The sequence below is a fragment of the Hypomesus nipponensis genome, chromosome 11 (assembly GCF_054491055.1).
Source record: "Hypomesus nipponensis isolate SF chromosome 11, ASM5449105v1, whole genome shotgun sequence".
NCBI classification, from domain to species: domain Eukaryota; kingdom Metazoa; phylum Chordata; class Actinopteri; order Osmeriformes; family Osmeridae; genus Hypomesus; species Hypomesus nipponensis.
In genome coordinates, this window is record NC_140371.1 from 9,070,187 (window position 1) to 9,093,418 (window position 23,232).

General features: G+C 43.8%; 1 protein-coding gene and 1 long non-coding RNA gene across 12 annotated transcripts in view; one reads left to right on the forward strand and one right to left on the reverse strand.

The window, feature by feature from the left end:
• Positions 1–23,232, forward strand: part of tacc2 (transforming, acidic coiled-coil containing protein 2) — a 63,138-nt gene that overhangs the window by 25,091 nt on the left and 14,815 nt on the right. For 10 of the 11 annotated variants that reach the window (XR_014768895.1, XM_084710061.1, XM_084710062.1 and 7 more), the window contains 4 exons: positions 8–5,941; positions 6,804–6,953; positions 12,806–13,321; positions 22,562–22,686. Coding sequence is in view for 10 of the 11 variants with exons in the window: in XM_084710061.1 (XP_084566187.1) it covers positions 8–5,941; positions 6,804–6,953; positions 12,806–13,321; positions 22,562–22,686 (6,725 nt within the window). In the remaining variant the exon portion in view is untranslated. The remainder of the gene's footprint in view (positions 1–7; positions 5,942–6,803; positions 6,954–12,805; positions 13,322–22,561; positions 22,687–23,232) is intronic. The other variant, XM_084710071.1, reaches the window with a different exon arrangement.
• Positions 20,123–20,990, reverse strand: LOC146267981 (uncharacterized). Its single transcript, XR_014768896.1, has 3 exons — positions 20,876–20,990; positions 20,516–20,589; positions 20,123–20,244 (listed from the first exon to the last, which is right to left on the reverse strand). It is a non-coding gene; the product is annotated as an uncharacterized LOC146267981 (long non-coding RNA).

A 23,232-nucleotide genomic window follows, 5' to 3' on the forward strand; every position in this document is an offset into this window, starting at 1 on the left:
ACTCCAGGCCTCCCCCGCAAATCTCTACTACATTCGGGGAAGGTGCTCCACCCCTGCCTTTCTCCACTCTCCTAGACAAGGAGCTCCAAGAGGCCTTTCAGGAATGTGAGGAACAGATGGCCTCACTGGGAAGACTTCCCCTAGCCCACTTTTCCTCTGAACCTCTTGTCCCCATGACCAATAATGCTAGTCCGGCTGAGCACGCCACAGCCACGCCCCTGGCCTTGCCCCGACATAAGGACCAGGAAAACAGAGCTAGGTGTAAAAGGCTGGTTAACAAAGATGATAAGTCATCCCTGCTTCCTCCAATGGTGCTTCAGCCAGGCCTTTATAATGGTAGCCATGGCAATAATAAAACAAACGGAAAGAGCGAGAAGGAAAACATCTCTGTGTTTAGTTTCAGGGACTATATTCTGGGTATTGAAGTTGGAGACACAAGGGCAGAAGGAGAGGGTAAAGAGAGTGAAGAAATCCATGAGGAGGAAAGACTGCACAGACATGAGCCTCTGAATGATACAGAAATACGTGAACAGAAGGACACACCCACACAGAGACAGCCTGAGAAGCCAACTACAGATATACATCATGAAATACAGAAGTACACATATTCAGCTGAACAGAAGGAGCTAAAGATTGAAAAAAAGGAACAGACCAGTCAAGAAATGGACCCAAATACAATACTGTCAAATACATTGACAGAGGAAAATAATATAAAAGAGGTACAAAGTAATTCACAGTCAAAGGCAGCAGTTGATGTCAGTCACACTAAATCAGAAAAACTAACTGAGAAAGACAGAGTGTCTAAGTCAAAGGCAGTAAAGATTAAATCACAGAAACAAAGTAACACGCAGGTAGAGAGTAAGACAGAGAGGCAAGGCAAGAATAAAGACTCCAATTCACAGGAACAGCTGATCCTCTGGGGACATCCCAGTAACAGCCCACAAGTAAATGACCCTATTCTAGCCCCAGCAACAGACTCGTCTTCAGTGAAAGGGGAGGGTCGTCTTACTAGCCTTTTGGGCTGTCGTGTCCCCAGCCCAGACCTTCACTTGGAATCCGTGCCCCAACAGTCAGATGACCCTTGGAGTTTGACCCAAGGGCCTGTATCCCCACACCAGAGCAGTCATGTTAAAAATACACTGGTATCTGTCCAAAGCACAGTAATCAATGTGCTCAATCCAAATGTTGCTTCGGGCAGTGATAAGGGATCAAGTGTAGGAACACAGCACATCACACCCCCTACATGCAGTTACGTAAACACATATCACAACCCAGCCTGGGCAGGAGAAGTGGAGAAGAGTGCCCTTGAAAAAGCTTCAGCAGTTGCTGCTGCCTCTGCGTTGCTACTGACAACACCCACAACGCCAGAAATGATAGAATGTGAGGGAGAGGGGAAAGACGAGCAAATCGACTCATTGGGGAGAGCTGCTCCAGGAATGGCAGCAGAGAACAACTCAGCATTAGAAGATACATGTTTGGGGGGATTAGGCGATTGTGTCAGTTGCTCTGCAGGAGAGGGGAAGGAGACCCCCCCCCCGGCCAACCTCCCCCAGGCCAAACCTGCATTAGTCGGCACAGAGATAATACGCTTACCTGTGTTCTCAGTTTCAGCCCAGGACTTACAAGCTGCGACTGAGCAGAGCTACAGAATAGACATGCCTCACAACTCACTGGGCAGAAAACAGAACGAGAGACTTGGGGAGCTCACCATTACCTCCCCAACTACTAATGCTCTCTCTCCAGCCGGTGACATAGACAAGGAGAGGGAATCACTCCAGGTAGCAGAAAATGTCATCGCTTCTCCCCCTCGACTACCCAGTAAATCTGATTGCCAGGAAAACAAAGCTACTGGATTGGAGAGAGGGGGACAGGGAGGAGGAGGGAGAGGAGGAGTAAGCGGAGGAAAGGAGGAGGGAGGGCAAAGAGGTGGTGGGGTAGCTGGAGAGCAGATTTCATTCAACCAGTTGGCAGGCTCAGTGAGAGGAACGTCATCCCCAGCAAAGACATGTCTGCCCCCGGATGCTGCCGAGTCACCAGTGAATTTGCAGTGCAGGAGTAAGCTCATCTCTAGCGCCAGTACCTCTATTCAGGTGGTCTGTCTGCCTCAGTCCATCCTGGACATAGACAGGGTCCCAGCTCATTCTGGACATGACTCCATCAGCATCCGTACAGAGGGAGACACAACAGAGCTTGATACTTTAAAACAGAGCCTGAGTTCAGAGGAAAAAATAGCAAAAGGAAACGAATCTGGACAAGCCTTCATCAGGACTACAGAGATGAAGCAGGGCCCCACTGGAATTTGTCTGCCTTCTGTTCCTTCTCAAACACTGGGATCTACAGTCCAGAACATAACTGCCGTGGGAAGCTCCAGTGCCCAGGTGTATCCGTTCCAGCCCACTGGCAACACAGTGGACAGACTTGCGGAAACTGAGGCTGGTCTGCTCAGTTTGGCTCAGCCTAGGAACAGCAGCAGCAGTGTGGAGCTCACCATGGCTACAGTTGGAATATTTAAGCTGGCCACTCGGGACAGCAGACGAGTACATTGGACAGAATCCATCAAATATGACGATTCTTCTACCAAGGGCTTTATTTTTCCTTCACCATTGCCAGCTGGGACGAACAGTGCGTCCCTTCCTCCATTATCTGTACATGAGAGCCTCCGGCATCCTGTGACTGAAGCTAGTTTTACCGTCCAAGAGACGCTTAGTTTCAAGAAGCTTGATACCCCTCCACAGACTGCCTTGGCTGGGGAGCAAGCAGCAGAAGCTAGTCTCCCAGACCCCCAGCAGGCCAAAACAGAAGCTGCAGGAGATGAGGATCATGAGAAACTACATGGAGGTCAGTCTGCCATTGATCACAACACCATGCAGAGAATGGTCAATACAGAGAATGTGACACCAGTAAATGTCACAGAATTTTTTTTAGATAAAACAATTGAAAAAGCCCAGTTGAAAAGTCATAGAAGTGGATTCAGTACTACAAGCAGAAACATAATGCTCACAGCTCAAGGTGAAGGAGCTGACATTCCAGAGAAGGGAGACCTAGATGTTGAAAAAGACTTAGAAAGTGTCTGTAAAAGCATTCAGATGGCTGGAGGAAGAAGAGTGTATGAAGGAGGAAAAATGGATGGTATACATAAAGTGGATAGAGAACGGGAAGAGACTAAAGTCTGTGTGTCAGATGGGTCAGATCCTTTACAGATTCCCGGTGGAGATCTTAAAGAATCAGAGGACCCTGACAGACTTCAGGAGACAGCTTCAACCAATAACTTGTCTATTGATCCAGAATCTGAAATGGTTCATTTTCAAGAGCTTCCCTCTTCTGCAGCATCTCTAAACCAGCTTATTACTACTGAGTCTGACAGAGACTCTCAGCATGCATTGCAGAAGGGGCCCATCTCTGACCAGCAACAGTCAAGTCCTGAAAAATTATTGACCATGACCTCCTCGCAAATCTCCCTGCAGACAAAGCTGGATCAGCTCTCTAACCAATTAAATCAATCTGTTATTCATGACAGGCCTATCACAGAGACTATGGAGGGCAAGGAGGAATCTCTTGTTCCTGCTGATGGTCCTGTTGTATCTCAGGCTGCTGTTCAAGAGATTCCAACCCTTGACAATGAATCTACTCTGTGCCTGAGGCTTCCGGGACCCATGTTGATTCATTGGGAATTCATCAATGACCGGGGCGTCTCACATCCTGGACAGAATAGTCATCATGACAGCCATGACACCATCCCACGCTTTGAAGAAGTCAGACCTGAAGGGAGTGGGAAAATGACACAAGCATCCACAACATCAACAAAAGAATCAATATCAACGCAACCTCTGGAGGATAGTGATGTGAGAACCAGACAAGATGTGAATGATAGGACAGTGAGGGATGAAAATATCCTAGAAAAAGAGATGAAGGAAGACAGAGAAAAAACATTGGAACCCTTATCTAAATTGTCTCTTGATTCTGTTATAAATATGAATATCCCCAACCCAGCGTACAACATTACAGCTCCACAGAGTGGGAGAGGACTCCATGATATATTATACCAGTCTCATGAAACTCATGTCACTCATGTCAAACTCATGTCATGTCTCATGTCTGGTTCTGATAATGACATTCAGCCATCTAACATTGGACCAGAGGCCACAGATGTCCAACCTTGTAGGAGTGAGGTGTCCATTAAAGATGAGGTCATCAATGTAACCCCGCCTCTGACGTCTGAGCTGCCCCTTGGCCGGGCTTTTGGTGAAAACACAGAAGATGAACAAGGAGAACTGCAGAAAGAAAAACTTAAAGAAGACATTAAAAACATCACACTCTATGAGATGGGAAAAAATGGTAGTGAGGAAGACCACAAGACAATAAAACTAGACCAAGCCTGTACTCAACTGCATAATGGAACTGAGAAGGAGGCTGGGGAGGAAACAGAGCTACACTTAAAGAAGAAAAAGAAACAAAAGCGAAAACAAAGACAGAAGGATGTACAAAGAGTGGCCATACAGAAGGATGACACAAGCGGATGGAAAACTGTAGAAGATCAGTGTTTGTCCGTATCTGCTCCTGACCTCAGTGGGGTAGGGTTCTGTAAGGACAGAGGGAGGGTTGAAAAGGCGTTTAAGGTTGTGCCTCCCTTTGTGTCAGACCACAGCCTGGCTCTGTACCCATCGGTCCAAGCAACAGCTGAGCCTGACTCTGACATCAACCCTAAACCAGACCGAAGTTTAGCTCACAGCCAATCAAGTTCCACACAGGTTGCTCAGCAACAGAAACATGGACAGGAACAGCATCAACTGGGATTCAGAGACTCCTCAGATGACAACAAAAATCTGTTGCCAGAGGTAACTCAAGTGGCTGAGAGGCCTGATGGGAGTTTGAGTCAGTCAGGAGACATGGATGACAGAAATGACGACAGCTGTATCAAGGATGGAGAGAGAGGTCCGGGAGGAGAGAAGGGGCATAACAAGTTGGAGGTGGAGTTACCAATTACATCATGTGATCAAAGTATTAGCATGTCTTCATATACCCACAGTGATGGAAACAGCTGTGCAGATATGAAGAGAGTCACCTCAGTTAGAGAGACAGAGACAAAGACAGACTGTCCTGAAAAAGATCAAATACAGAGGTTGGATGAAAATCATAGCGTAGGGCCAAGATTGGTCAAACTGGATTTAATGAGTAAAAAACCTCAGACACAAAATGCCTTGATAGCATTGGAGGTTAGAAACGTGGAGGAGTGGGCCAAAGCTCTCAGAACAGGGGTAGCATCAGCTTGTCAAGGTCAAGATGGAGAAAGCGAGGCCCCAGCCAATAACACAAAAGCTCCTATTGTACCTTTATCACACACACAGGAAAGCACAGCACTGAAATGCCTAGTCTGCTTGGATGACCAGATGTCTAGCATCGAGGCCTCACCCAGGCCAGACCAGATCCAGGAATTTCCTGTAAAAATAACCAGCAACACCATTACTCCAATGAATCTGTCTCTGGTAAACAAAGAGCCTATGGCAGAGGAGACCTGTTCTGATGTGGTTTTGGGATCCAGTCGTGGAATCCAGCAGAGAGGTCAGGATGTAGTATGTGACACTCCTGTGCTTCAAAACAACAAGAAAGAAACTGACACACAAAGCCTCACAGCAACAGGAACCCTTAAAAAAAGCCCTTATTCAGAGCTAGACAACATAAAAAAGGAAAAGAAGGAGAATGAGACCAAAGAGGACAAAGAGCAAAAGGAGGAACAAGGGCTACCTCAGAATGCGGAAGTCGGAGAGCCAACAGGGCCAATCTCTGTAAATGCAGGACCTATCCCAATACTTTGCCCTGCTCCTGCCCCACCACAGGCTGAGAAAGACACTGACTGGCTAGTAAAAGCCCTCCGTGATGCAGTTGCCCACTCTCAGACTGAACATCAGAACAGAGAAAAGACTGATAAAATCATGCCAACCAGGTACCCTGCACCATAACATAGTGTGTGTTAATGGTCCTTATTAGGATTTTGTTTTCGTTTGATTACTATCATTTCGCAGTAATACAATTATTTATTTAATATTATTTCTCGTTTTCACAAATTACAACTTAATAACATATTAGGCCTGGAAGCAAACTGTGAAATCATGTAAAAGGCCTGATAATGACCTGTGACAGGCCAATAGTTACGGAAAAGTTCAGAATTGAGCATGACAGAGCAGAAGACAAGGGGCATGCGATTTTAAAAGGCCATACATTGTGAGGGGCATTAACAGTATCTACACACGTGCAAACTACACACACACAAACGTGTGCAAACGCACAGAAACACACACACACAGTGTTTCTGTACTAACCATATTTTCCACGCTTATTAAAAGGTTGGTATTAGAACTATTTTTTATCACATTTAGGTCACTGTATTCTCAGAATTCAAAGTTTTATAGTTTTGGCAGATTCTATGTATTATATGTATCATATTCAGAACAGATTTGTTGTAATGGAAGCTATTGCAAATAGCATTGTGACAATGAATATGAATGAGCTCATAAGCACAGAGCTTGACTTTGTAGTGACTGGTCTTTGGGTCAGATGACACTGGTTGAATTAGAAGGAAGGTCAATGGGAGAACTACAGACTATTATATCCACAGGATGACATCACTGTGACATCAACTCTGACCAAGAATGAGCCTTGTTGTTATTCAGAAATCCCAGCTGTTCACAATAGAAACAAAAAAAAACAGCAATACTTTACACTCACACACACGCATGCATTCTTTCATTCGGTAGATGTGTGTCATCTGTAATGGAATAACAAGGTTTTCTTTCCACCTTCCACAGAGCACTCCAGTTTCTGGAGTCTCCCCAGGCTGTGTACCAAACCCCCACAGAGGAAATTACTACTCCTCTTGGCCAGCAGGATAACATAGCAGAGAGCCCAGCAGAGAGTACATCTAAAGGTCCTACAGTAGACAAGTCAGGGGAGAGTGGGTGAGTTCAATTTACATTTGCATTTACTTTTTTATTTTCAATTAATTTCTTATAGTCAAGATATAAAGGAGTAGAAGACCTGGTAAGGCAAGGGATTTTTTTTTAATATATCACATTTTAAACAAGGCAATACAAAGTGCTTTACATAAAACATAAAAGGTATCAAGACCAAATTTAAAAGCAACATTAAACATACATGTAAATGCTATTAAAAAAGTCAAAAAATGTAGATATTATAGAATTAGATGAAACAGGAGAGTTAAAGTTACAATGTAATATAAGATACTAAACAAAAACCTCAAAAGGTGATTCAATAAAAGCCAGTATCAAACAACACTCATTGATCCCAATATACATGGAATTTCATTTAGAATTCCAGTGATGGGGGGGCACCCTAGTAGTTCGACGGATATGTGTATGTACCATGTAGGCTTAGGCCTTACCACAGTGGCCTGGGTTTTTATCCGGTGTTGGCCTTTTGCTGCATGTCTTCTTCTCTCTCCCTCTGCCTTTCTTGTCACATTTCACTACAAACTATCCAATGAAGCCTTAGAAATTATGCATTAAGCATTTGGAGAATCCCAGTGATGGTAAAGATTTACTGTACTTAAGTTCAAGGCAGATACAACACTTAGAGTACATCTGAAAATACACCAAGAAGGTTAGGATTAGACAGTTTCAAGATTAACTGATGGTACATCACACTTCTCAGTTGATTGAAGTTCAAAGTTGCAGAAAGAACATATTAAGTCTGTGTAGTTGTATTGGCTGATATCATAGCAATGAAGCTTCTGGTAAACCTCCTGAGGTTCATTATACACACACTTCAAACATGTGGAGGACTGTGACCTCTAAGTGTGAGAATCTATTTGGTACTTATAAACATAATAATATATAAACATACAGAATGAAAAATAAACACTTGGATCAAGTTAACTTTCTTGCTGTTCAGGTTTTTGTGCAATATTACTTTTCTATAGCTTCTACTTTTCTTTATCTTTTCTCTCACCTTCTCTCTATTCATTGCTCTCTTTCTCTGTCTGTTGTCTGGTTGTGTGCCTCTGGAGCCATCCCACATGCCACTGCATCACTTGCTGCCTGTCAGTCACAACACTTGTCCTATTGCTGCTGTGGTAACAACAGGGGGAGATACAGTAACACACACAAATACTTCCCTTACAGATAGATTCCCTTTATGTGCCAAGGGTTTATGTGTATAAAAAAGGTAGTGTGTGTCAACAAAGAGTTACTGCATGAATGTGTCAATACCCATGCATGTGTATATATATTTAAATGTGTATGTATGTGTATGTATATGTGCATATGTATATATGCGTATATATATGTTTGTGTGTGTGTCTGTATGTCTCCGCCCCTGGGAGGCTGTCCTGGCTGTCAGCCTCATTTTGGCTCATGTGGGCCATGAGCTGTGCAGTGGGAGGAATTTGGGCTGGCGCTCAGGCACACTGAAGTCACCCACAAAGGCCAGACTGACTGGAACAAAAGCGTTCAGAGTTCAGAGAAACACTTGAGCATGTGCCGGTGCCTGTATGTGTATGGTGGAGTGAGAGAGAGAGAAAAAGCAAAAGAGACAGGGAAGGAGAGACCAAGAGAGGAAGAGAAAAGGAGCGGTTGGGACCAAATCATCTGTGGTATTTGAAGAGCAGCACAGTGAATAACTTAACTTAATGTCCACCTCTATGGCTCTCTGACTGACTCCTCGGCAGTGAGTGGAACATATCTGCTATTGCTCCTGTAGCTTGTTCTTCTCCACAAGTCCTGAGGATTCTGCCATGAGGCCGAAGCAGATGGTTTACAAGGTAACTACTGCTAATTACATTCTGCCGACACTGACCTCACCAGATGGGTGGAGAGATGAAGGGAGTGAAAGAGAAGGAGGGAGGAAGGGAATTAGAGGGAGAGAAAGAGCAGAATGGAACACGATTTTGGAAACACAAGTCAAGGCATGTTCTTTTCCGACACAGGTCTAGAGAGCTCCTCACTCACTATGTGCCTTATCAGACACTTGACTATTTAAAAACAGTTTCTGTTTCTTTGCTTCTTAGGTAGAATTTGTGACACTCAGGCAAATGTAAGATGTTGCTGGTGTTTAGGATTCCATTACAAAAAGTTTTTTAGTTGTCTCAGACTAGGATGTTGTGGCTTCTAAAAGCAGTAATGCTAGAGGTTGGAGTTTAATGTGTGGTATACTGTAAAATGCAATGTATTGTATGCATAAATGTACCTGGTTTTGTATGAAGGAATCTTCTCCAGTCTCTTGGGGTATTGTTTCAGAGATATAGAAGTCCGAAAAGAGAGAGGGTGTGCCCATGTGTCATGTAAAATAGGTTAGTTTCATTGGCAATTTATGATAGTTACATCTACACCTAATAACTATCATTTGTTTAGCTTGACAGGTTCTGGATAGTATTGCTCAATTTAGCTAATTAAAGGAATGCGCTGGTGGATTGATTGCTTTTAGTGTGTGTTTCTCTCTCTGTGTTTGTGTGTGTTTTCCTCCAACTTTTGACGAGCAGTCTTTGACGCTAATGTAAGCATGCTCTTACTGTAACACTTCAGTCAGCAGGATGGTCAGTGCATCTGTGTGTGTGTGAACAGCAGTGTGCTTTTTTCAGCTGGCTTTATTTAGTGATGAATGTTAGTCTTAACACTCTGTCTGGCCCTCTGTCTTCTGCTTCCAGCTGCTTCCAAGATTGACAGTTTGTGTGTATGTGTGTGTGTCAGCTGCGCTCAAGATGTTTTATTTACAATTTTAGGTCAACACCACCTTCTGAGTCTGACAGTGCTGTTTTCATAGTGTTTGTCTAAGCCTCTTCTAGCGAGTAGCATAGGTGTGAGAGTAAACTAGAACGCAATTTGAGAGCTCCAGCTGAGAAACAGCATCAGACCAAATTACATAATCTTCACTGAAAAGCTAGAAAGACCCATGGACTGTGAATACAACTGATTCTTATAAATATAACCTTATTTTTGGCAGTGCCTGTGTGACATCCCACAACTTTTCTCCGGTTTAGGTCTCCTTGCGTTTATAAGCAGAAATCAGAGTGTTATCACCACAAGCTCGGCTCCTGGACACGTGATGTGACTTCTTTTTCAAGGAATGTCAAGTTGACCTAACACTAGTAGACTTAACACTTTTGGGTACAAGAGGAGTATAGATCTCCAAGGAAAGGCTATGGAATCATGTTAAGTGTATCCAGCAAAAAAACGAAGTTAACATTTTTGTTTAAGGCACCAGCAGGAGGCAGAATACAGAAATCTACTCTGTTGAGCTAACAGACACTGCTGGCAGGCAGCAAGGGAGGCACGCAGGCAAAGAGACAGACAGCAGGCAGGAATGCTGGCAAACAGACAGACAGAAATCTACTCTTGAGCTAACAGAGACTGCTGGTAGACAGACAGCAGACAGGCAGGCAGGTCTTTGCTCTGTATAAGACACTGTGCCACCTTGTGTGCTATGTGGTACTGTATGTCTTCCAGTGTGTCCGTTGTGTAGTTGCTGTAAGGCCATTGTGCAGCTGTTTATTTTTAGAGCCTTACAGGCAGGCCCCAGTGATGAACAGCTGCAAGGGCGTCCTCCAAATTGCTGTCAGTTTAGAGCCTTGTGGCCTCTGATAAGAATGGCCTCTTATAACAGAGCCCCTACAGGATAGTTATGTCAAACAGACTCTTCCCAGGAGGATCAAGCCCAACCCACTCAACTAAGAGCACAGCTTGCATGGGATTTTAAGAGGGGGTGAGGGGGTAGCTAGCCCCTCACGCCCCTAGCCTTAGAACTGGAGGTAATGGGTTACCACATTTACATTACAAATAGTCATTTAGCAGACGCACTTATCCAGAGCGATTTACAGTAAGTACAGGGACATTCCCCCGAGACAAGTAGGGTGAAGTGCCTTGCCCAAGGACACAACGTCATTTGATGTCAATCGAACCGTCAACCTTCTGATTACTAGCCCGATTCCCTAACCACTCAGCCACCTGACTCCCTATAGTCCATACCAAGGATCTAAAGCAGGGATGGAAATTAGCACCCGCCACCAGCCTAATACGGGTGATTTTGTGTTGTGGCGGGTAAACTCGCTTCACCTACTGGCCACCGTGGCGGGTGAATACAATTATTACACGGCTGTTCTTAATACTGTAGAATGCCCCATTCACTTGCATGGGGCTTCCCAACGTTCTGCGGTCTATTTCTTTACAATAACAGAGCGTTGCTATGTAAAACTGACCGCTGTCAAGAGAAGTGGCCTTTTTGCCTCGGATTCACTTCTTTCGTAGCACTCCACATGTAGTCCGGTAACTTTTCAACCCCAGCGTACTCAGTTGCTTAGCGACGTCAGCTGATTTGAAGCACGTTCCCACTTGACTTCTTTTTTTTTTGAAAAAAGCGCTGCCTTCAGCGCCTTTTTACATGCAACCCTATGGGAAAACAAAAAAGGCGGACGCCTTTTAAAAATTTCTAAAAAAGCGCTGAGCCCGACGCCTTTTTGAGTTCCATTTTCTCAACTTTTCAGAAAAAAGCTGGGTGACTTCAAGCGCCTTTTTGACAGCTGACCAATCAGGACATGGAGAGTAGGTACGAGTGTACCTTCCCTAGTAACCTACCTTAGTTACCAGGCTATGGCTATGGCTCCTCAATCGCCAAAGCTAAAGCAAGTAATGGCATTTTATCGGCCATAGTAGCTAGCTGTCAATAAGTAACAAACGGAAAATAACGGATAATAATGTATCGCTAGACTAAATGATTCCCGTTCAGGTTACAAAATTCTCGTTAGAAAAAGGCGCTTGACGTCACCCAGCGCTTTTCTGAAAAGGTGTTCAAAAGGCGCTCAAAAGGCAGCAAAGTAAAGTGTGAACGCGGCCTAAAAATTTTTCAACGTCTGTGAAGTTCAACGTCTTTGGTGAACTATTTCTCTGCTGATCAACACTACGAATGATAACATATACATTGTAAAAAGACACACTGTGTTAAGTTATTTTTTTGGCAAGTAGCCGTGTAATAAGCGGGATAATGTATAGAACGCCGTTGTCATTATCGGGAAAATAAGCCCCTTCAGAGTAAAACTACACTGTAGGGTGAATTTGTGTAATCTGGGACATTTTTGGCATATATCTGAGCTTCCTGTTGAACTAGTGCCCTGACCCTTTCTGTGACACACTAACATTGTTTTGTGTTTACTGTCACATAACATCCATGCAAAACCTAGAGTCAAAGTTATGTGGACTAAACATTGTCATAGCAGGGAAGAAAACGTTTTGTAGTTTAGGTGACCCACATTACCCAATGTCCCAGATTACCCGAATTCGCCCTACGCTGTTCGCCTTGTCTTGGAAGAAGAACGCTCACTTCTGAAACTTCAAAATCTGATTCTGATGAGCAGGAGTAAATTGTACTGGGAGTGTGGAGGATGGGTGGAGGAATGTTAGTTTGTTGTTTAATCTGCCCTACTCATTTAATGAAATGTAGATCAGTTTGTGGTTTGTGTATAAGAGAGAAAGAGAAAGTGTCAGTGTTTCATTGAGACTTGAGATTAAATAAACTGCTTAAGTATTATAGATCTTGTAGTATTAATTTTCACATGCAGTTACACATTGTCGGTTAAAAACAAGAAAGTGGCTGGTAAAAACATTGAGTGGCTGGTAGATTTTGAAATCCACCAGCCACAGTGGCCGGTGGACAAAAAATGTAATTTCCATCCCTGATCTAAAGTAGGCTACTCAAATGAATTAGTTTAGGCTCCCCCCTCCCTTTTGTGTATTTCATATGTTCCTCTCTCCCCTCCTCTCCTGTCCTTGCATCTCCTCTCTTCTAATTTCTTCCTCTTCCACAGGTGCTTCTTAACAGAACAAGTGGTTGACCCTGCTCCTTTTCTTAATTCTACTCCTTCTTCTCCGGTTACCTCTGCCCCCACTCCTGGTGGACACAGCTTCCCACCTGCCCTCCCTCCCTACCTCTTTCAAGACACCACAGAGTTCCCCACTCCTCCCCCCACACCCCCAGAGAGGCCTGCTCCTGCATCCTCTCAGACCTCTTCAGTCCCAGACCCTGCCTCAGCCCCGGACCCTTCTCCAGCTCCTGTCTCAGCCCCAGCATCTTCCTCTGGTCCAGACCCTGCCTCAGCCCCGGACTCTTCTCCAGCTCCTGTCTCAGCCCCAGCCCCAGCATCTTCCTCAGGTCCAGACCCTGCCTTAGCCCCTGACCCTTGTTCAGCCCCAACCCCAGGCCTTGCTTCAGTCTTGCATCCTGCCTCAGCCCCGGATCCTTCCTCCCCAACTCCTCCTCCAGTTCCAGCCTCTGGCAATCAGGGGAAGGAACCCTTTTTCACTTCCTGTCCTCCCCTAAACAGGTATGATCCCCTCTGTCAATCCTCCAGATATTTAATGTTTTTTTATTATGGCCTTGAGTCCTTTGTATATTTAATTCCAACTAACTACTTACCTTCTTTCCTGCTTGTGTGGTTCCACTGAAAAGATGTACAGACTATTGTTTTAATTAACACTGATGGTCAGACCGATTATCTTATAAGTCTGCCTTGCTGTTGTTGTAAGACTAGAGATCTGATTGGTCCACTTAGCTTAGCCTACTTGACAAAAAGCAGGAATGCCCTTATCTGCCGGAAGCTGGGCTTAACCATGATGGAGATGGTTGTCTAATATGTGCCATCTGTTGTGCCATCAACCCCATGTTGGTAGTAAGGCTTTATCTGATAGACCAGGGATGGACAGCTTGCTGAACTAGAGGTCCGGTCCAACATCCCATTTTTGTACTTTGGTCAACCTAATTACAAACATGCCATAACATACTGTATTTTTGAGATACTGTACAGAATAATCTTTTTGCTTATCATTGATGAGAAATACTTTGCCATAAAGGGATTTGCTGTGTTAAGACAGTGCTTGCGCATAAGCCTGTCTAATGGCTTTGTTGTATGGAGTTATAACAATGCCCTCAACATTATCATAAACAACATCCATCACAGTCTCACAGATGCAATTTGAGATATTCTAGCTTGTAAGTGTGATATGGCTATCTGGAATTATTATCTAGTATATTAATCTATTACTACATATAAAATGTGACCAACTGTGGACTTAGTTTCATACAGGGTAGTGACTCAGACTCTTTTTTATTTTTTGTCAGTTCAGTTGTAATACAATTTTTTAACAGAAGAGGGAGTCAATGTTATTAAGTATTCACAGCAAGTATGTGTCTGCACCATACTGTCTGAACACTCAGATTAGAACACTACTGTCAGGTGGTGCATACACAAACAGGCAAAATATATATAAATATATAGAATATAACTTGCTCAATTTAATGGGAAATGACTTCCTATAATTCACTATGCATGAGCGTTACCCTGCATACAAAAGATGAATGAAAGAAACTAGAGTAAAGTGGAGCAGCTATAACTATTATTTATGATGCACTTTAAATACCGGCAGAGGCAGACCAGAGAGAGCAACAGAGAAGTCGACAGTGTACATGTTGTACTGTGCAGTTTGCACAGTCAGGCTGAGGATTGAAGTACAGGTTTTGGGATAAGTGCTGGAAAGACAGATAAATAGATGAACAGGCAAAAACACAGCCTGTAAAAGGACTGTAAAAATGTATTAAGAGTTCATGTTAATCAGGCATAAAAGTATAAATACATTATTATTAAATTTCAGAATCTGATTTAGTTCAGTGCAATAAAATACAGCTAGCCAGAATGCGAAATATTTAAAAGGGTGGTTAACTTTAAATCTAAACAACAGCTGCGTATCATATTTCACATGTCACTTGGTAATTACAGTGTGAGTTCATATGAATGCCAGAGGGCTTTGCTGTCATGATATGACAGATTTTGAATGGATGTGCTGACCAAACGATAACTACTACCATTCTTAATGAGATGGATCACAACCCCACACAGCTGATGTTTATATAAATATACAAAGCTCTTCTCAGCCTATCCACCCTGGTTGAATATACTGGGCGTTTGAACCTCCACCAATTTATGAATTTGGATATGGCAACCTACATTGAACATACCGACCTTATAAATCTTTCAGAAAAAGCCTGCCGTATTCCTGACTCGCTTGAAATTCTAATTTCCTCAGTCTGAGGCTGAGGGCTAACACATACTCGTCGCCTTCACTGTTGAACTTTAGATTTGTTTCATCCAAAGAGTTTGTGTGCTCTACACACATTTTTGTTGTTGACCCATGAACCTAATGATAATGGAGCGGCATGTTAGTGACTTGAGAATCAATGTTTCTCCTGTGAACTGAGAGGTCTGAGAGGGTGAGGATAGTAGAGTATGCAGCACTGGTCTCATATGGCCAGAGTTATTGACTGACCCCCCCATGAGTCCTATCAGCACTGGATGTCCGCGGTGCTTTCTGTTGATGGACCATATGTTTTTTTGGTCTATATTTCTGAATATGTACAGTGTGTGTGTGTGTGTTTATATGTACACAGTGTGTGTGTGTTTGTTTATGTGTGTTTGAAACATTTTATGCCTACAATTTTTTTCAGAACTGGGAATCTAGTAATCTCTGTAGTAACACTGACTTGACTACACCAGTCTACAATCACTTCAGCCAGTAAGGGCCAAACTGCTATTGTGTAGACAGACCAAGCCCCGTATTCTTCTTTCACATGACTGTACAATATATTAGTGATCTCATATTTCAGATGGCATAATAGGCTCAGTATAAGCAACCTTCAATGGACATTGGTTTAACCTGTTTAAGCTCCTATTTCTAACCTAGGGTCATTAGCAACCTAATTTCTGCATTTCAGTTTTTTTCTTTAATCTTCACTCAATCTCTTACTCTCTTTATCTCAATTCAGCAACCACAAACACAAGCATGTGCGCACATACAGTATACAGTAGGCACAAAACCATAGTCACCTTTCAGACCAGTATTTATCAGTGAAGTGTCTTGGTGAATGAGAATTCCACTGAATGAGATCACTAGACCTTCCTGGTAGGTAGTCAGCAGAATGACAGTTCTCAAATGGCAATGACTGGGAAGGCATCTGCATTAATGCATTCACAACCCTTTTGGAAATTTTGTAAATATGATGTGCCACCAGACACACAGTGCATAGCACACTCCTTTTCTCTCAAATGCAGAGAGCAGGTTTGTCAAATTGTTTTTGTCATTGCTTTTTGTGTCTGATAAAGCTCTTTCGAGTGTGCTATAGGAATGGTGGGGGGTTGGGTAAAAGGGGGGTGGGGAACAAATGCACATGCTCACACATTCTCAGGGTCTATTGTTTACCTCTTGCATCACTCTGGTTGGCCATGCTGGCTGCTGGAAGCTTCCATTGTGTGAAATGAGACTGGGTCTGACACGCTCCCTATGCCACTAACCAGGCTAGGAGAGAGATCCTGACAGGAGAAGGAAATTAAAAGAAAGGGAGAACGAGATGACAGGGGAAAGTCTCAATGGAAGGTTGGAAGAAAGAATGAGAAAGAGATGAAGAGAGTGATAGAGAGAGCTTTTGTTAATCTGTTGGGTTTGCTGTCTGCTACTGTTTGGCTTTCCTGCACTGATGTTAAAAAGCTGCTGGTCTTTTTACGGGCTACTGGTCTCTGGGGAGAGTGGTGGATTGAGGGGGAGGAGGCAGAGAGTTGCAACACAGCTCAGCTCCACCATCTACCGAACAGAGGGGAAGAAGAAGACACCTCAGTGACGGAACAAGAGGGAGCGGATAGCAATTTCATTTATACCCTTTTGTTTTGATAGTATTTTCTCCATTCATAATGCATTTGAAGAGAATGATGTATCTTGTTATTTTGCTGCATGCTACCTTGACTGCTGCTGTTCTCTCATAGACCTCTATCATTGCTCTGTGATGGAAATGCACAGAGTGATAGATAAACGAAGAGGGTAGCAATGAGACAGAGAAGGAGAGGATCAGAATCATGGAGAATCAGAGGGTAACTGAGGAAGACTGATATTGTGCTGACTGAGTGAGGACCTTCAGATCGCTACTGGCATCAGAAGGAAGAGCTCCACATTTGCACTGCTGCGGCGCAACACACACCGCGGAGCATAACCATTGTGTTTCACACAAACACACACCAGGCAACGGCAGCCTTACCAGGGGAAGAAAGGAGTCCCAGAGTCCAACAGAGAGAGTAGAAGGAGGAGAGTGGATGTGGAGGGGGCTGAGGAGCAGGAGCAGACCAGGGGGGAGGGAGAGGAGAAGGGTAGAGGACCATAGCCGAGGATGGGAGCCACTGAGTCCATGGAAAACGGAGCCCCGCATCCATCTCAGGAGAACCCAGAGACCATGTAAGTTCTACAGCAGGTTGACTGACCGTTATAGCTGTGTGACTGGCTACCTGAATTTTGAACTGGCTTCCTGCCTTGACAGGACTGTGCTGAACTGTACTGACTGGAGCTCTGGGTAGATGAGAGCCGCCATTGCTGCTGCCTTTGTTGTTGGGTTGGCTGTGAGCAGTTCCCTATACAGGCCACCTACCCATGCTGCAAAATGCTCACAAGCTTTTTAAAATCCCTTTTTGCACCATAGATAACTGAGAATGTGTGTAAGCATGTGCCTTGATTGGCCACAGCAGGGATGAAATTAAATATAGAGAGACATGTATTGTGTTTTTGCTCATTGAAAGGATCAATGAGTAGCATGTCTAATGGAACATACAACACATTGCACAGTATGTGTGTCAGACTATTCAGATCAATGCAACAGGAAAATACTACCCAGCAGTGTTCAAGGCAAACAGGCAGGGGGTAGCAGCCCTGGGCTCCAGAAATGGGCTGCTGTGATCAGATCCCAGTGTTTTCTTTCATGGGGCAAGGGAGGACGGCACCTCTGCAGTGATGGGATCATGAGAGGGAGCTGGTGACAAGGCTGAAATATAATGTTGTGGAAGGAGACACTGGGAGGACAGGTGGGATGGTGAGATGAAGGGAGAGAGTGTTCTACTTCCTGTGTTTTATTAATATCCCAAATACTTAGGGAAAGGAAGAGTGTGACAGTGTGCCAGGGAAAGTGACTAAGAGAGGGAGTCTGTGTGCTTGTGTACGTGTGTGTGTATGTGCCACCAGAGAGCTGTGTGGTTATCCGTAAGTAATGTGGCTTTTAGGATGTTCAAGGTTTTGGTTACATAACTGTTTTCAGTGCACTGACACAAGTTAGGTTCACCTGGAAGCTGTCTGTAGCGCTTTATGTTCAAGCACAGAACTCAGAACTGTCAAGAGAGTTGATAAAGTGCTGTTCCATAGTGGAGGACGTAAGGGACTTGCACTGGTTTTTAATTTGGAAAAATAATGATAGGGTCCACAAGTCTGTCTGTCTCTATCTGGTTTATGGCCTGATCTCTCTGCTTACAGTAGATGCTGGTGTTGATGTGAACTTCCAGCTTGTTGATGTCTCAAATTCAGAGCCTTTCTTTTTCATCTAGGCTGACTGACCGGTCTGCGATTAGACTGGTCCTTGTTAGACTTAAAATGTTATAGTCTGAGGGTCTTTACACAGATAATGCCATCTCACCTGCCTCTCTTGTTATTGTTCTCAGAGATTAGTGAAAAATAATAGGAGATTGGAAAAGGGTAAGCGCTGTTCAGCAAAATAAGACCACATGTATAAGCAGATCGAAGTCTCTCTTGTCTTTTGGGCTTGATGGAGATTCAAGTAGTAAACATGTTTTTTGTATCATGGCATATGGATTTAGGTACACATAGGCTACCATAATCAAAACGTATGTTGGTATGTATCATCATTTATCATTGTATAATTTATTGCATGTATTATTTATTTAAGTAGATTTTTTGTAAACATACTTGTACTGATAGTGGTTTAAAAAATGAAATATGGCATCACGCCAGAATGTCTGTGGTAAATCATTGTTTCCCTGTTGGGTCGGTTTTACAGGAACATTTGGTTCAGCAACAACACAGGCTAAGCTTGACAGTTAGCCTTTCCCGGACCAGGTTAGTTTCTCAGCATATCTTGCCAGGGAATAGGTCTCCAGTGACCATGACACAATGATGATCATGACCATGATACAATTGCAGAAACTCTTCTCTGCTATGAATCACTTGTCAGGACAAGAAGCTGCAGATAAATAGATCATCCAGATTCTCTTCACAGATCATTGTCTAATTTCCTTCTGTCTGTGTATGTCTATGGACTGTTCATTCATGTGTGCGTGTACAGTTATATGCCATTATTTGTGTGTATGTGAGTGTTGTGAAAGGAAAGCAGAAAGATAAAATATAAAGTGCAGTGTTGTAAGGTGTGCGTATCCTTTTATATGTACCTGCCTGTCCATGTCTATAATTAACATCACAATAGCGCCCTCTGTTGTTTTCATCATTCACTACCCTTTATTTTCTCTTGCACACCCACTTTATAACCCACACACAGAGAAAGAGCAATACACACACACACACAAGTTGAATTATGAATGCAGGAAAGAGAGTGAAATGGGAGGTGGGAAAAAGCAACTGTGTAGCAGTCACAGTTAAATTTAGTGAGACAACTATTTTGACAGGCAAAGAAAAAGGTTGACAGTATGTTATAATGTGTGTAAGAGGGGGTAGCATTACTAATCGGATGCCTCGCTATTCACACATATTTGAGACAACCACTAACCGTAACTCTCCCTCTCTTCCTCTTTGCCCTTCCATCCACCTTCTTTGACTCTTCATCTTTCTCTCAGAGATGACATCACTACTTTTCACCCACTAATCTTTCCATCAAATCCAGCATTATTTGGATGATCATGACCAAAACACTTATTCCTGTATTTCTAACCCATTATTGTGCTTGACAGACCAACTTGAGCTAACAGAAGAGGCATATAATGTATTCTATGTTGTCCATTCACCCGCCCATCTTGTGGGTAAACAGGTGGTGGGTTCATGCACAGGTGTAAACTGATCTGCCTTCTCCCGAGGGTGGAGGGCTGTTAAGGAGGGGCAAAGCCTGTTGGCAGGAGGAGAGACACAAGTCTGTCTGCCTATCCGCCTACTTATGTGTCTGTCTGCGGACCCACCTACCACCTCTACGTCCTCCTCCTTCTGCTGTGTCTCGTTGTCTCTAGGCAGACATCTATGTTTGTGTATAACCAGAGAGGCATCCTTTTTGTCAGTCCATCGTCGTCTTTTTTTGATTTCCCACCTCCACTGAACCTTTGATTCAAAACCGTTTATATGTCATTCCATGCTCTCTCTCTCTCTCTTGCTGTCTCTGTCTCTCTCTCTCTCTCTCTGAGAAATGCTAACTCACTGCCTCTGTTGGCATCTGCAAAGATATCGGAGCTGTTACTACATTTATAAAAGACAAGTATTAGATAGGCTGGTATGAATGAGTCCCTGGCTGTGGGAGCCAGGCAATTATTGGAAAGAATGTCTCAATTACACAACGGTCACTGTGGAAAAAACTGCTGTGTTTCAAAAGTACTTGAGGGAAGTAGCACCAAAATTAGTAGTGCAAAATTCTTAGCTGGGCGGATTTGTGTGTCCCAGCATGTACATGTGTGTGCAATGTGTGTATTGGCTCAGACTGTGCTTACTGTCAGTCTGGGTTTTGACCACAGTGGAACATATGTCATGTGCAGCCTCCAGTCACCATGGCAACTGTGTGTTTCTGTTGGGAAGCAAAGTGGGTGGGGTTAAACAGGGGCTAGCTGCTTTCAAGTTGAAAGCCATTGAGACTAATAACTTATGGATTTAGTTCTTCATTACATATTACGGATTGTAAATTGTAATAACTTCAAAACTGATGTCTCAAATAACCCCTATTGGTACTGTCTAGATTATGGCCACGCCACTGCTGTCCCCTGTGGTAGTATTGTATGTGGTACAGAGACAGGAAATTACCAGATATTGCCAGATATTACCAGATGTTATTGGAGTAAGGGTTTCATACCAACCTGCTTTACCCACAACTCCTCCCCAATATAAGGAAACGTCCTTCTGTGTTGCTTGTGACTGAGTTTATATTGTTGAAATGGGAACATTAGTCCTCTTGCCTCTGGGTGTTTTTGGCAGTAAAAACAAAATTAATGTCTCTGTTGAAGCAGAGCAGCAGCAAGTCTATAACCTCCAGTGTATTGTCATCCTTAGGGACATCCAAAAAAAAGGAGTGGTTCTGGTGGATGGAGTCTGTTTAGTTGGCAGGTGGGTTCTCTGCCCCTTCACAATATCTCTGCATGTCAATTATCTCATTGGAATTCAGAAGAGAATTTAAGAGACAGATATGAAAGAGAGAAAATGAAGATGCTTTGTCAATTTGTCGGCAATTAATGTTTGTGTGTGTTTGAGTTTATATGTCTATTTGTGTTTAGTAAATATGTCTGATACAATTGTGTATCCTTCTCCTGTTCTCATGAAAGAGAGGGAGAAAACAGGAGAGAGAATATGTAAGGTGGAGGTTCAGAGAGAGACAGACAGTGAATGAGAGTGAGAGAAAGGGAGAGAGAGGGAGAGATTGCCAGAATATCTGCAGATGGGGCGTTTCTGCAGTCAGTCGCATTTGAAAAAAGGCAGCATCCTTTGCGACAAGATAAGAGCGTAAAGGGGTGCTGGCAAAGGCCAGTGCAAGCAGCTACTGACAGAAGTTGGGGATAATAGAGGAGAGGAGAAGATAAGATGAGGAGCATTTGAGGATTCGGTGGGTGTCTACCAGTGTGCCAGCCAGCCAGTTTGTGTGGTGAGCGGAGCAGTCAGCAGCCATGGCGGTGAACGTGTGGCAGGCTCTGTCTCCCCTGCAGTGGGTTCGCTGGAGCTGGGGCTCACTGCTTGGAGGGACTGGAGGAGGGGAAAGCCCAGACCTTACTCTGGGGCTCCTCCAGCGCCTCTCCTGGGGGTCTCGACACAACAGCATGCTGGAGGCAGCCAGGGGGCCTAGAAGACAGAGGTGAGCTGGAAGGAAAATGGAGGAGTGATATGGAAAGATGTGAAGGAGGGGTGAAATTGAGGACTGAGGTGTACTCTAGGAGCAGGTAATGTATTTGCGGTCATGTGTTGGTTTTGTGTGTGTGTTTGTGTGTCTGTATGTGTGTGTGTGGATGATGACAATCTTTTTTGTTACATCAATTAATTCAGTGTACAATGACAGTGTAGTTTCACAGAATTGTATCCTTTTTATTGGATTTGTCAGGTTTGTTAGGTGAACTGCTCAACCAAGTTCGTCAGTAGTTCCCAATGTTGGTGTGTGTGATGGCAGTAGGGGTTTGTGTGAGGGAAGGGGCAGTGTGTGTGTGTGTGTGTGTTTGTGTGAAAAATAAGGGATGTTTAACTAGAAGAGTGTGCGTATGTATGGTATTCTATATCTCATGCAAGGCACACACACACAGGCAAATGCCTGATAAAGGCCTTTGTTTTGCTCAATGTGGGAGTGTATTTGTAAGGAAGAGTCATGGCAGCATGCAGATCATTGGCAGACACGAGAAGGTTATCTGTTCTATTGATGTAACCAGCCATTAAACACCGATGTACAGTATCTCTTTTCTTCCTTCACCCCAGCTGTCTCTGATTGACTCTCTCTTATTCGCTCTCTCATTCTGTCTCTCTCATTAACTCTTTTGTATCAATGTTGTGCTCTCTCCCCCTCATAGGAGCTCAGACTCAGACGGAGCATTTGAGACCCCTGAGTCGACCACCCCAGTGAAGGCTTTGTCGCCCATCCTGCCTCCCTCAGAGACTGAGCCCCGCTCCCTGCAGTTTACTGCAGAGGACACAGGTGAGACAGCAGACTGGAAACACATGCTGAAACTGTGTGCCAAGACCATAGTGGATGGAGCTGACCTTTGAGAAAGCACATGATAAAGGCTAGTAACACTTAACATCAAGAGGGAGAGAGATTCCTAGACCATAGGTCAAACGTCTTATGAGGGAGGGACCTTCAAGGACACATGCTCCTTAGTGCCTCCAGTTGTAGTGCATTGTGCATTTCCTGCATCATTTTATCATTTGGATGGCTACACAGATATACATTGACAAGTACAGCCTTGTGCTGATGGAAGTAGAGAAGATTTTTGTATACTGAAATATGGCTCTAGACAGCCTGTAGTTGTTGCCGTTAGTATTGTACAGTGCTGCACAAATACATTAGCAGGCTTAGCTATGCTTAATATCACCATCCATCCTCCTTGTATTCTTCATGACTTGTCTAATGCCTGATTGGCCAACTGGGGTCCTGCTATTAAATGAATCACTGCACACATATCACTGTAATTAGAGTTCCTAAAACCAGATGGATTCTTTATCTCGCTTAGGAAGTTCTCAC